The sequence below is a fragment of the Cherax quadricarinatus genome, chromosome 79 (assembly GCF_038502225.1).
Source record: "Cherax quadricarinatus isolate ZL_2023a chromosome 79, ASM3850222v1, whole genome shotgun sequence".
Lineage (NCBI taxonomy): Eukaryota > Metazoa > Arthropoda > Malacostraca > Decapoda > Parastacidae > Cherax > Cherax quadricarinatus.
Window position 1 is genome coordinate 6,490,922 of NC_091370.1, and position 14,262 is coordinate 6,505,183.

A 14,262-nucleotide genomic window follows, 5' to 3' on the forward strand; every position below is an offset into this window, starting at 1 on the left:
AATAACACTCGCATGGGATTTCTTCTCGAGTCCTCCATCCCCACCCAGTATGGACAAGTATATTTTGAGAGTAAACAAAATGATCCTAGTTGTGAGATCCATGAAGAGTCATGTAAATTATAAACGTGATAATGGTATACAATACGGATAAGTTGATATGCAAGATATGTCCAACACTTAGGCATCATATTTTTCGGCATGTAAGGCGCACTGTTTGTCAGACAAAATATCTTGGGAAAATCAGCTTGCGTCTTATATGCTCAAGGTCAGGATCAAAGGTAGGCTTTGTTTTACACTTTTTTTTATTCGCCGGTATTCTCCCGGCTCGGGTCTTTTCCAAGTAGTGGTGACCCGGCCTTGGCTCCCTATCTGGGAAGTATCTCGAGACCTAAATCTCCCATGGGAGGAGGTACAAGTACCCCCTCATCTTTGGGACCAAGTGTCCCCAGGCCTAGCCACAGTCCCCGCCCTCACGGGGCTCGTAGGGAGAAGCTAGGCATCTGGTCTGCCATCTGCCCCGCCCCAAAGGGGCTCGTGGGGATGGCAGTCTTATGAGCTGCAGGTGATAGCAAGCTCAGGCCTTACTTTAGTAGTTGTTACTAACGTTACTTTACATATAATCGTGCGCCTTTTATGTTAGAAAATACGGTACATCTTCATGCTGAGGGACTGACCACCTCAAAACTACGTCTTTACATCTCTATTGTTTCTCCTGCCTCCTTTGTATTCAACTTAAGAAGTCTACTGTGTAGGCTAAAAGTCTCTAAATAAAGATCCCTAACTACTGCACATGGGTCTCACTCGTGTGAAGTATGTGAGCTATATACAGTAGGATCATGCGGAGCATGTACGATAATATTGAGAATGAAGGATCGTATGAACCAAGAGGGATCACCAAATTATGATTGGTTTACAATACCGACACGTTCATGAATGAGAGACATGCGCAGCACTCGGGGAACTTTGTTGGCGAAAAGGTTCGTCTGTATAATAAGTCATGCTCATAATACTGATTCATGTAGCTAACTAGTGCTTGGTTCTCCAGTGGAGTCACTCCAAGACCAGTCCTCGACTCTTAGTGGAGTCACTCCAAGACCAGTCCTCGACTCTTAGTGGAGTCACTCCAAGACCAGTCCTCGACTCTTAGTGGAGTCACTCCAAGACCAGTCCTCGACTCTTAGTGGAGTCACTCCAAGACCAGTCCTCGACTCTTAGTGGAGTCACTCCAAGACCAGTCCTCGACTCTTAGTGGAGTCACTCCAAGACCAGTCCTCGACTCTTAGTGGAGTCACTCCAAGACCAGTCCTCGACTCTTAGTGGAGTCACTCCAAGACCAGTCCTCGACTCTTAGTGGAGTCACTCCAAGACCAGTCCTCGACTCTTAGTGGAGTCACTCCAAGACCAGTCCTCGACTCTTAGTGGAGTCACTCCAAGACCAGTCCTCGACTCTTAGTGGAGTCACTCCAAGACCAGTCCTCGACTCTTAGTGGAGTCACTCCAAGACCAGTCCTCGACTCTTAGTGGAGTCACTCCAAGACCAGTCCTCGACTCTTAGTGGAGTCACTCCAAGACCAGTCCTCGACTCTTAGTGGAGTCACTCCAAGACCAGTCCTCGACTCTTAGTGGAGTCACTCCAAGACCAGTCCTCGACTCTTAGTGGAGTCACTCCAAGACCAGTCCTCGACTCTTAGTGGAGTCACTCCAAGACCAGTCCTCGACTCTTAGTGGAGTCACTCCAAGACCAGTCCTCGACTCTTAGTGGAGTCACTCCAAGACCAGTCCTCGACTCTTAGTGGAGTCACTCCAAGACCAGTCCTCGACTCTTAGTGGAGTCACTCCAAGACCAGTCCTCGACTCTTAGTGGAGTCACTCCAAGACCAGTCCTCGACTCTTAGTGGAGTCACTCCAAGACCAGTCCTCGACTCTTAGTGGAGTCACTCCAAGACCAGTCCTCGACTCTTAGTGGAGTCACTCCAAGACCAGTCCTCGACTCTTAGTGGAGTCACTCCAAGACCAGTCCTCGACTCTTAGTGGAGTCACTCCAAGACCAGTCCTCGACTCTTAGTGGAGTCACTCCAAGACCAGTCCTCGACTCTTAGTGGAGTCACTCCAAGACCAGTCCTCGACTCTTAGTGGAGTCACTCCAAGACCAGTCCTCGACTCTTAGTGGAGTCACTCCAAGACCAGTCCTCGACTCTTAGTGGAGTCACTCCAAGACCAGTCCTCGACTCTTAGTGGAGTCACTCCAAGACCAGTCCTCGACTCTTAGTGGAGTCACTCCAAGACCAGTCCTCGACTCTTAGTGGAGTCACTCCAAGACCAGTCCTCGACTCTTAGTGGAGTCACTCCAAGACCAGTCCTCGACTCTTAGTGGAGTCACTCCAAGACCAGTCCTCGACTCTTAGTGGAGTCACTCCAAGACCAGTCCTCGACTCTTAGTGGAGTCACTCCAAGACCAGTCCTCGACTCTTAGTGGAGTCACTCCAAGACCAGTCCTCGACTCTTAGTGGAGTCACTCCAAGACCAGTCCTCGACTCTTAGTGGAGTCACTCCAAGACCAGTCCTCGACTCTTAGTGGAGTCACTCCAAGACCAGTCCTCGACTCTTAGTGGAGTCACTCCAAGACCAGTCCTCGACTCTTAGTGGAGTCACTCCAAGACCAGTCCTCGACTCTTAGTGGAGTCACTCCAAGACCAGTCCTCGACTCTTAGTGGAGTCACTCCAAGACCAGTCCTCGACTCTTAGTGGAGTCACTCCAAGACCAGTCCTCGACTCTTAGTGGAGTCACTCCAAGACCAGTCCTCGACTCTTAGTGGAGTCACTCCAAGACCAGTCCTCGACTCTTAGTGGAGTCACTCCAAGACCAGTCCTCGACTCTTAGTGGAGTCACTCCAAGACCAGTCCTCGACTCTTAGTGGAGTCACTCCAAGACCAGTCCTCGACTCTTAGTGGAGTCACTCCAAGACCAGTCCTCGACTCTTAGTGGAGTCACTCCAAGACCAGTCCTCGACTCTTAGTGGAGTCACTCCAAGACCAGTCCTCGACTCTTAGTGGAGTCACTCCAAGACCAGTCCTCGACTCTTAGTGGAGTCACTCCAAGACCAGTCCTCGACTCTTAGTGGAGTCACTCCAAGACCAGTCCTCGACTCTTAGTGGAGTCACTCCAAGACCAGTCCTCGACTCTTAGTGGAGTCACTCCAAGACCAGTCCTCGACTCTTAGTGGAGTCACTCCAAGACCAGTCCTCGACTCTTAGTGGAGTCACTCCAAGACCAGTCCTCGACTCTTAGTGGAGTCACTCCAAGACCAGTCCTCGACTCTTAGTGGAGTCACTCCAAGACCAGTCCTCGACTCTTAGTGGAGTCCTACAAATTCCAGTCCTCTGGCCTTTTCTGTTCTTAATATATGTAAATGACTTACCGGCGGAATAATTTACTTAAGTCAATATTTATGGATGAAGTTAGTGAGGACACCAGTGAGAAACACCGAAACTGTGAAACTTAAATTAGCTCCAAGAACGATCAGCTAACTGGCCATTAAGGTTCTATCATAAAAAATACGTTTGTGTTACATGGAATACGTCTGAGTAATAAGGAATACATTTGAGCAACAAGGAATACATTTGAGCAACAAGGAATACATTTGAGCAACAAGGAATACATTTGAGCAACAAGGAATACGTCTGGGCAACGAGCAATACGTCTGAGTAACGAGCAATACGTCTGAGTAACGAGCAATACGTCTGAGTAACGAGCAATACGTCTGAGTAACGAGCAATACGTCTGAGTAACGAGCAATACGTCTGAGTAACGAGCAATACGTCTGAGTAACGAGCAATACGTCTGAGTAACGAGCAATACGTCTGAGTAACAAGCAATACGTCTGAGTAACAAGCAATACGTCTGAGTAACAAGCAATACGTCTGAGTAACAAGCAATACGTCTGAGTAACAAGCAATACGTCTGAGTAACAAGCAATACGTCTGAGTAACAAGCAATACGTCTGAGTAACAAGCAATACGTCTGAGTAACAAGCAATACGTCTGAGTAACAAGCAATACGTCTGAGTAACAAGCAATACGTCTGAGTAACAAGCAATACGTCTGAGTAACAAGCAATACGTCTGAGTAACAAGCAATACGTCTGAGTAACAAGCAATACGTTTGAGTAACAAGCAATACGTTTGAGTAACAAGCAATACGTCTGAGTAACAAGCAATACGTCTGAGTAACAAGCAATACGTCTGAGTAACAAGCAATACGTCTGAGTAACAAGCAATACGTCTGAGTAACAAGCAATACGTCTGAGTAACAAGCAATACGTCTGAGTAACAAGCAATACGTCTGAGTAACAAGCAATACGTCTGAGTAACAAGCAATACGTCTGAGTAACAAGCAATACGTCTGAGTAACAAGCAATACGTCTGAGTAACAAGCAATACGTCTGAGTAACAAGCAATACGTCTGAGTAACAAGCAATACGTCTGAGTAACAAGCAATACGTCTGAGTAACAAGCAATACGTCTGAGTAACAAGCAATACGTCTGAGTAACAAGCAATACGTCTGAGTAACAAGCAATACGTCTGAGTAACAAGCAATACGTCTGAGTAACAAGCAATACGTCTGAGTAACAAGCAATACGTCTGAGTAACAAGCAATACGTCTGAGTAACAAGCAATACGTCTGAGTAACAAGCAATACGTCTGAGTAACAAGCAATACGTCTGAGTAACAAGCAATACGTCTGAGTAACAAGCAATACGTCTGAGTAACAAGCAATACGTCTGAGTAACAAGCAATACGTCTGAGTAACAAGCAATACGTCTGAGTAACAAGCAATACGTCTGAGTAACAAGCAATACGTCTGAGTAACAAGCAATACGTCTGAGTAACAAGCAATACGTCTGAGTAACAAGCAATACGTCTGAGTAACAAGCAATACGTCTGAGTAACAAGCAATACGTCTGAGTAACAAGCAATACGTCTGAGTAACAAGCAATACGTCTGAGTAACAAGCAATACGTCTGAGTAACAAGCAATACGTCTGAGTAACAAGCAATACGTCTGAGTAACAAGGAGAGGTTAAGGGAGTTCAACCTGACGACACTGGAGGACAGGAGAGAGAGGGGGAACATAGGACGAATTGACAAGGTAAACAGGACCAGAATGTTTCAGAAATTGGATACAGGAACAAGAAGTCACAACTGGAAGTTGAAAACTCAGAAGAGTCATAGCGAAGTAAGGAAGTTTTTCTCCAACCTTACGAGTTGTCAGGAAGTGGAACAATCTGGAGAGTGAAGCAATAGAAGCGAGATCTAGAATCCTGCTCTTGGAGCAGGGAGAAAGAGTGAACCTAGTAGCGGCCAGCGAAGAAGTGGAGCCAAAAGCAATGAATCGACCACTGTAACCACATACGTGAGTAGGTAACACACACACACACACACACACACACACACACACACACACACACACACACACACACACACACACTTAAAAACAGGCCAATTATCTACCGTCGACAAGTGCCTTTGGTAACAACTACTACAACTACTACTGTTACTACAACTACTACTGTTACTACAACTACTACAACTACTACTGTTACTACAACTACAACTGTTACTACAACTACTACTGTTACCACAACTACTACTACACAATACTCACCACACTGGAATTCATCGTCACCATGCAGACAGTCGTACTTAAAGTCACAGAGTAGGCTGCTAGGCAGACAACGACCATCCTGGCAGAAGAACCACTCACTGTGGTTGACTGGCCGCTCCTCCTGACTCTGGTTGAGTGGTCGTACCTCCGCACACTCTGACCCTTCCTCCCTCTCACTCCCTCTCACTGCTGAGGAAAAAACCCACTCGCATCAGTTAACTGAAGTATATCGTAGTTACACCTTAAATAAAATTAAAAATCCTATTTTTCTCTCATTCTTTCCAAGGATTTTTGTTTACAGGAAATTAAACTTTTTCCACTATAAAAATATTTTGGGGGGTTTATTTAGAGTGGAAGATTTTAATAAATGTTTTACTTGTGTTTATATAGTGAAAAGTAGTATAAAAAAGACTGATTAATTCGACGTTACACAAAGCTGATAAATACTCATGTGTGCGAAACGTCGTATTGATAAAAGGTCTACTCTGACATTGATTATTTTCAATAAAAAATAATGATTTTGGTCAAACTACAAAAAGACATTATATCAGTCAGAGCTGGAGACCAGACAACAGTCACTGTCCTGTCAGAGCTGGGGACCAGACAACAGTCACTGTCCTGCCTGAGAGCTGGGGACCAGACAACAGTCACTGTCCTGCCTGAGAGCTGGGGACCAGACAACAGTCACTGTCCTGTCAGAGCTGGGGACCAGACAACAGTCACTGTCCTGCCTGAGAGCTGGGGACCAGACAACAGTCACTGTCCTGCCTGAGAGCTGGGGACCAGACAACAGTCACTGTCCTGCCTGAGAGCTGGGGACCAGACAACAGTCACTGTCCTGTCAGAGCTGGGGACCAGACAACAGTCACTGTCCTGTCAGAGCTGGGGACCAGACAACAGTCACTGTCCAGTCAGAGCTGGGGACCAGACAACAGTCACTGTCCAGTCAGAGCTGGGGACCAGACAACAGTCACTGTCCAGTCAGAGCTGGGGACCAGACAACAGTCACTGTCCAGTCAGAGCTGGGGACCAGACAACAGTCACTGTCCAGTCAGAGCTGGGGACCAGACAACAGTCACTGTCCAGTCAGAGCTGGGGACCAGACAACAGTCACTGTCCTGTCAGAGCTGGGGACCAGACAACAGTCACTGTCCAGTCAGAGCTGGGGACCAGACAACAGTCACTGTCCAGTCAGAGCTGGGGACCAGACAACAGTCACTGTCCAGTCAGAGCTGGGGACCAGACAACAGTCACTGTCCTGTCAGAGCTGGGGACCAGACAACAGTCACTGTCCTGTCAGAGCTGGGGACCAGACAACAGTCACTGTCCTGTCAGAGCTGGGGACCAGACAACAGTCACTGTCCTGTCAGAGCTGGGGACCAGACAACAGTCACTGTCCTGTCAGAGCTGGGGACCAGACAACAGTCACTGTCAGAGCTGGGGACCAGACAACAGTCACTGTCAGAGCTGGGGACCAGACAACAGTCACTGTCAGAGCTGGGGACCAGACAACAGTCACTGTCAGAGCTGGGGACCAGACAACAGTCACTGTCCTGTCAGAGCTGGGGACCAGACAACAGTCACTGTCCTGTCAGAGCTGGGGACCAGACAACAGTCACTGTCCTGTCAGAGCTGGGGACCAGACAACAGTCACTGTCCTGTCAGAGCTGGGGACCAGACAACAGTCACTGTCCTGTCTGAGAGCTGGGGACCAGACAACAGTCACTGTCCTGTCTGAGAGCTGGGGACCAGACAACAGTCACTGTCTTGTCAGAGCTGGGGACCAGACAACAGTCACTGTCCTGTCAGAGCTGGGGACCAGACAACAGTCACTGTCCTGTCAGAGCTGGGGACCAGACAACAGTCACTGTCCTGTCTGAGAGCTGGGGACCAGACAACAGTCACTGTCTTGTCAGAGCTGGGGACCAGACAACAGTCACTGTCCTGTCAGAGCTGGGGACCAGACAACAGTCACTGTCCTGTCAGAGCTGGGGACCAGACAACAGTTATTGTCCTGTCAGAGCTGGGGACCAGACAACAGTTATTGTCCTGTCAGAGCTGGGGACCAGACAACAGTTATTGTCCTGTCAGAGCTGGGGACCAGACAACAGTTATTGTCCTGTCAGAGCTGGGGACCAGACAACAGTCACTGTCCTGTCTGAGAGCTGGGGACCAGACAACAGTCACTGTCCTGTCTGAGAGCTGGGGACCAGACAACAGTCACTGTCCTGTCCGAGAGCTGGGGACCAGACAACAGTCACTGACCTGTCAGAGCTGGAAGACTGAAGAAAAGATTGATGAAAACAATTCACTTACCACAGCCAGATTCATCGTTGAGGTATCGACCATTGTGGCAGTCACTGCGGCCATCACACAGGTGTGAGTGCGAGATACACCTGTCCTTAGAGCGGTCTAGATTGGCGACCATACAGGTTAGCGCTGCGCCGACCTCGCACCTGCTCACACCTGCCCATGTGGAGAAGAAATATTAGACTTGAAGACAGGTCTATTATAATCAAAACCAAGCGCTAAACCCATAGGGTCATGCAGCGCTGCTCGAGGACAGATTTACAATTGTCGAGAAGATTGAGTTGCTCCAGTAGGGGATAAATGAGGTTACGCTTCGCCAGATAATGCCTTCATCAGTCCAATATAAAGAACGGTGAAAGAAAATCATCATTTTTATTGTCCCGGGGAGAGCTAAAACCGTAGGGATTATATAGTGCCTGTGGGAAGAGAGGGGAGGTGTTGGAAGCCATTCAGGCTTAATTCAAGGAATTGGAATACAGATTCAATTCTCTAGATAAAGAGACCCTCACCAGCATCAAGGAACCTCTCTCGAAGGGGATAGAAGAGGACTGAGGTAATCAGTCCCTCAGCCTGGAGTCGATGTGTCGAGTCCTCCTTCATAAATGAAAAAAAAGGAGGAACAGGAGGAAAAGAATAAAAGGAGGAGGAAAAGAATAAAAGGAGGAGGAACAGGAGGAAAAGAATAAGAGGAAGATGATGAAAGACGACTAAGAGGAGAAACATTTCGTAAATACGATGTAAATGTCAGTTTCAAATCTAAATTGATGGAAATAATAACTAATATAGTTGGTCTAGATTCGCCGGTATAATCGCCCGGTCCGGGTCTTCTCCAAAAGGTGGCCCGGCCTTGACTCCGTATCGTGGGAGTGTCAGACCAATGTCTGCCATGGGAGGAGGTACAAGTACCTCCTCGTCTTCTGGGACCAGCTGTCCCCAGGCCTAGCCCCATTCCCCACCCCCACGGGGCTCGTAGGGAGAAGTTTGGCACCTTGGACTGCCACAAACCCCGCCGACAGTGGGCTTGAAGGGTGTGGCAGCTGCATAGCAGCAGACGATGTCAGGAGGTGCAAAGGCAGCAAGCACTACAGGATCTTTTTGGAGTCACACCCCAGCTTTGGGCATTAAGCCCGAGAGCTGGGGAACCTCAAAAATACCTTTTGCTATGAGTGTTGCTGCCGCTACTTCATTTGTCCGCTGCACTCCTCGTGTAATATAGATTTCCTGGTACATTTATAGCAAGGCTCCCTGGTTATGCTGACGTCACGGACTCCCCGGATAAATCTTAGACGACAAATAACATGCAGGGACTCTTAGTCTAACTTCTTTACAGCAGAAGAAAGTAGTAGTAGCAGTAATAATAATAGTACTAAGAGTAGTAACCATAGTAGTAGAAGTTATAAAGACCATCAACACTACATGGACCAGGAACATCTACAGAGGAAGGTCCGGGACCTCACCTGCCAGAGGTAATTACACACAATTAAATATTCTTAATAAATGGTAATGAAGCCCAGTGTGTGTGTGTGTGTGTGTGTGTGTGTGTGTGTGGTGTGTGTGTACTCACCTATTTGTACTCACCTATTTGTGGTTGCAGGGGTCGAGTCCTAGCTCCTGGCCCCGCCTCTTCACCGGTTGCTACTAGGCCCTCTCTCTCCCCGCTCCATGAGCTTTATCAAACCTCGTCTTAAAACTGTGTATGGTTCCTGCCTCCACTACGTCATTTTCTAGGCTATTCCACTGCCTTACAACTCTATGACTGAAGAAATACTTCCTACTATCTCTCTGACTCATTTGTGTCTTCAACTTCCAATTGTGGCCTCTTGTTTCTGTGTCCCCTCCCTGGAACATCCTGTCTTTGTCCACCTTGTCTATTCCACGCAGTATTTTATATGTCGTTATTATGTCTCCCCTGACCCTCCTGTCCTCCAGTGAGGTCAGGCCGATTTCCCTTAATCTTTCTTCATAGGACATTCCCCTTAGCTTTGGATTATTATTATAATAAAAAAGAAGCGCTAAGCCACAAGGGCTATACAGCGCTGCAGGGTAGGGAAGGAAGCAAGGGAATTGGATGGCAGAAGGGAGGGGGGATGATCAGCAGGTTACAGAAAACAGCGGGGCAGGGGATAGTACGGGGGTAGAGGGTAGCAAGAGATACAAGTAGAAAGGGCTGAAAGTATCAGAATTTGTGAAGTAAGTCAGTCGTTGTCAAATTATTATTATAATCAAAAAAGAAGCGCTAAGCCACAAGGGCTATACAGCGCTGCAGGGTAGGGAAGGAAGCAAGGGAATTGGATGGCAGAAGGGAGGGGGGATGATCAGCAGGTTACAGAAAACAGCGGGGCAGGGGATAGTACGGGGGTAGAGGGTAGCAAGAGATTCAAGTAGAAAGGGCTGAAAGTATCAGAATTTGTGAAGTAAGTCAGTCGTTGTCAAAAAGTCAATGAGAGAGTCCGGATGAAAGGTGGGTCCATCAGCGAGAAGAGAAGGTAAAGAGAGAGCAGCGGGGCGAAGACGACGACAGAGGTAAATTCTGCGTGCTCGTTGATAAAGTGGGCAGTCCAACAGAATGTGGCTGACTGATAATGGAGCTTGGCAATTCTCACAGAGAGGAGCAAGACGCCTCTCCATGAGATATCCATGAGTAAGACGAGTATGGCCAATGCGAAGACGGGAGAGAGTAGTCTCCCAACCTCGACACTGGTGATAAGAAGACGGCCAGTAACCTATACTCGGTTTAATAGACTGAAGTTTGTTGCCGAGCATAGTAGACCAACGTTGTTGCCAACGGGTGTGAAGGTGGGAAGATATTACAGCAAAATAGTCCGTACATGGAATACCTCTATAAGAAACTGGTAGGTCATGTACTGCTGACCGCGCAGCAGTGTCTGCCTGTTCATTGCCCTGTACGTCAACATGACCAGGGACCCAACAAAAAACAATATCTTTATGCTTAGTAAAGATGCGGCGTAGCCAAAGTTGGATACGGAGGACTAAGGGGTGAGGTGTATCAAATTTTTGTATAGCCTGTAAAGCACTAAGGGAGTCTGAGACAACCACAAATGATGACACAGGCATAGATGCAATACGGATAAGCGCTGTAAGGATGGCATATAATTCAGCAGTAAAAATACTAGCTGAAGATAGTAAATGCCCTTGTACGACGCTGTCCGGAAACACTGCTGCGAATCCTACGCCGTCAGAAGACTTAGAGCCATCTGTGTACACAGCAATGGCATGAGAATGAGAGTGAAAGTGGTCAAGAAAAAGAGAGCGGGAAGCGACCGTAGACAGTTGGGCTTTCGAGCAAGGGAGGGAGAAAGAACAGACTCGAACAGCTGGAACTTCCCAGGGGGGTAGGGAAAAGTGAGATGCTACATGTACATAGAAAGGTGGTAGTTGAAGAGAAGACAAGAGCGAATGAAGGCGAAGAGAGAAGGGACGGAGTAAGCAGGGGCGGCGAACAAATAAAGAATGTCTACTAATATCAGTGACCATTCTATAAATGGAAGGATTGCGGAGATCATGAGAGCGTACATAGTAGCGCAGGCAATGGGCATCACGGCGATCGGATAAGGATGGAACGTTCGCTTCTGCATAGAGGCTTTCGACAGGGGAAGAGCGAAAAGCACCAAGGCATAAACGTAATCCTTGGTGATGAATGGGGTTAAGGCTAGAGAGAGTAGCAGGAGATGCCGCTGAATAGATCTGGTCACCATAATCAAGTTTCGATAAAATAAGGGTGGAATGTAGGTGAAGGAGGGTTCGACGATCAGCTCCCCACGAAAGATGAGCAAGGGTTTTAAGAAGGTTCAGCCGGCTGTGACAAGTTGCCTTCAGAGAGGTAATGTGAGGTTTCCAGGATAACCTACGATCAAAGAGGAGGCCCAGAAACTTGACTGTATCACGTTCAGGGATACGTGAGCCATAGAGGTACAAAGGATGATCGGAGATGACAGAGCGTCTAGTGAAAGTGATTTGGTGGGTTTTAGTGCTGGAAAATTTAAACCCATGTGTGGTGGCCCAATTGGAAACACGGTCGACTGCATGCTGGAGAGAAACTGTAAGGAGGTGACAGTCAGCGCCTGCACAGGCAATAGCGAAGTCATCAACATAGAGTGATGACCAAATATTTGATGGAAGACTAGAGGCCAAATCATTAATAGCAAGGAGAAAAAGTGTTGTGCTCAGAACACATCCCTGGGGGACACCTTCAGCTTGGATAAAGTCCGGGGAGAGCACATTATTAACCCGAACACGGAAATGCCTGTCAGTTAAAAAGTTCTTAAGGAAGGATGGTAGATTGCCTCGAAGGCCTAAGGAGTGGGCTTGGGCTAAAATATTATACCTCCAAGTTGTGTCATATGCCTTCTCAAGGTCAAAAAATATGGCAATAACTGAGTGGTTATTTGCAAAGGCATTACGAACATACGTATCCAAGCGCAGTAAGGGGTCTATGGTAGAACGTCCCTTACGAAAGCCATATTGACGAGTGGAGAGACTGTTGTGTGTCTCTAAATACCACACTAAACGTCTATTTACTAGACGTTCCATTACTTTGCAAACTGCACTGGTAAGAGCAATGGGACGATAGTGGGAGGTTTCATGTCCCGTAGTGCCTGGTTTGCGGAAAGGGAGAACAATGGCGGATTTCCACAGCTGTGGAAGAACTCCTTGTGACCAAATAAGATTGTAAAGGCGTAATAGGACTGCAAGGGCTGACTGATGTAAATGTTGTAGCATACGAATATGAATGTCGTCGGGCCCAGCTGCCGATGATCGACAAGCTGAGAGTGTTGCCTCCAGTTCTTGAAGTGTAAAAGGCACATTATACTGTTCTTCTCTGAGAGAAGAAAAGTCCAAGGGTGCTAACTCTCTGGCAGACTTTGAGGAAAGAAATGAGGGGCATAGATGGAGTCCCTGAGAAATACGGACCAGATGATTGCCAATTTCATTGGCAACATCTAGTGGGTTTGCTATATCAACTCCGGCAGCCCGCAGAACAGGAGCCGGGTCAGGAGAATATTTACCACTCAGTTTTCGTACTTTTTTCCAGACTGCACTCATAGAGGAAGCAGAGGTGATGGTGGAGACATAATCTCGCCAGCAAGTGCGTTTAGCGTCACGGATGACACGGCGAGCGATCGCACGCTTCTGTTTAAAATCAAGGAGTCGCTCTGTGGTTCTATTGTACCGGTACCTGCCCCATGCAGCGCGTTTCAAACGTACTGCACGAGCACAAGCAGGAGACCACCAAGGCACGCATTTCTGAGAATGCCTGCCCGAAGTTTGAGGTATAGAATGAGAAGCTGCGGTGAAAACAGAGGACGAGAAGAGGTGTAAAAGCTCATCGATGGAGGACGAAGAAGGAACCTCTTTAAAAACAGTCAGGTGTGAGTAAAGGTTCCAATTTGCCCGATTAAATTGCCAGCGTGGGGTGCGAAGAGGTGGCGAATATGAAGGGGAAGTAAGAATGATTGGGAAATGATCACTGTCATGTAAGTCCGGGAGAACAGACCAAGTAAAGTCTAATGCGGTGGAGGAAGAGCAAACTGAGAGATCGATGCAAGAGAGAGTATGAGTCCGAGGATCAAAATGGGTGTGAGTACCTGTATTTAAAACATGGAGGGGGTGGGTGGCAAGAAAAGCCTCTAACTGAATTCCTCGGGAATCACAGTGAGACCCTCCCCAGAGGAAATGGTGGGCATTAAAATCACCAAGTAACAGAATCGGTGGCGGTAATGACGAAACAAGGAAGGCAAAATCCGGAATAGATAATGCCCGAGAAGGAGAGAGATATAAAGAACAGAGCGTATACCACCTATGTAAGTGGATACGGGCTGCTGTGTAATGCAGCGAAGTATGAACAAATAGCTGATGGTACGGAATATCAGTGCGGAGAAGAAGGGCACTTTCATTAAAGGTCCCATCAGGAAAAGGATCTGAAGAATACAATAAATTATAGCCTGAGATGTGAGAAATAACAGCAGAGTGTAATTTTGGTTCTTGTAAGCAAACACCAACAGGGGCAAACTGGGAGAGTAACATCTGAAGCTCACCCCGATTACCCCTGAGGCCGCGTATATTCCACTGTAAAAAGGCCATGATTGGCAATGATAGAGATACTTGAAATCCGCAGGTAAGGGTTCCTACGGACTAGAAGGGTTAGAAAAGTCCACATGCGGAGGCAGTGGAAAATGTTCAAGCAGCGAAGGAACGGTGCGCTGTGAAGAAAGGAGTTGCGCAGATGGAGCAGAGGAGAGAGAAAGAGCGGAAGGTGGATCAGTGTCC

At 47.5% G+C, this 14,262-nt stretch overlaps 1 protein-coding gene across 1 annotated transcript in view; it reads right to left on the reverse strand.

Annotated features, from left to right (window-relative positions):
- The window catches only part of LOC128702769 (G-protein coupled receptor GRL101), a 208,386-nt gene that overhangs the window by 142,380 nt on the left and 51,744 nt on the right, over positions 1 to 14,262 (reverse strand). The window contains exons 8-9 of the mRNA XM_070101807.1: positions 7,981 to 8,130; positions 5,665 to 5,853 (exon numbers count right to left, since the gene is read on the reverse strand). Of these exons, the coding sequence (XP_069957908.1) occupies positions 5,665 to 5,853; positions 7,981 to 8,130 (339 nt within the window). The remainder of the gene's footprint in view (positions 1 to 5,664; positions 5,854 to 7,980; positions 8,131 to 14,262) is intronic.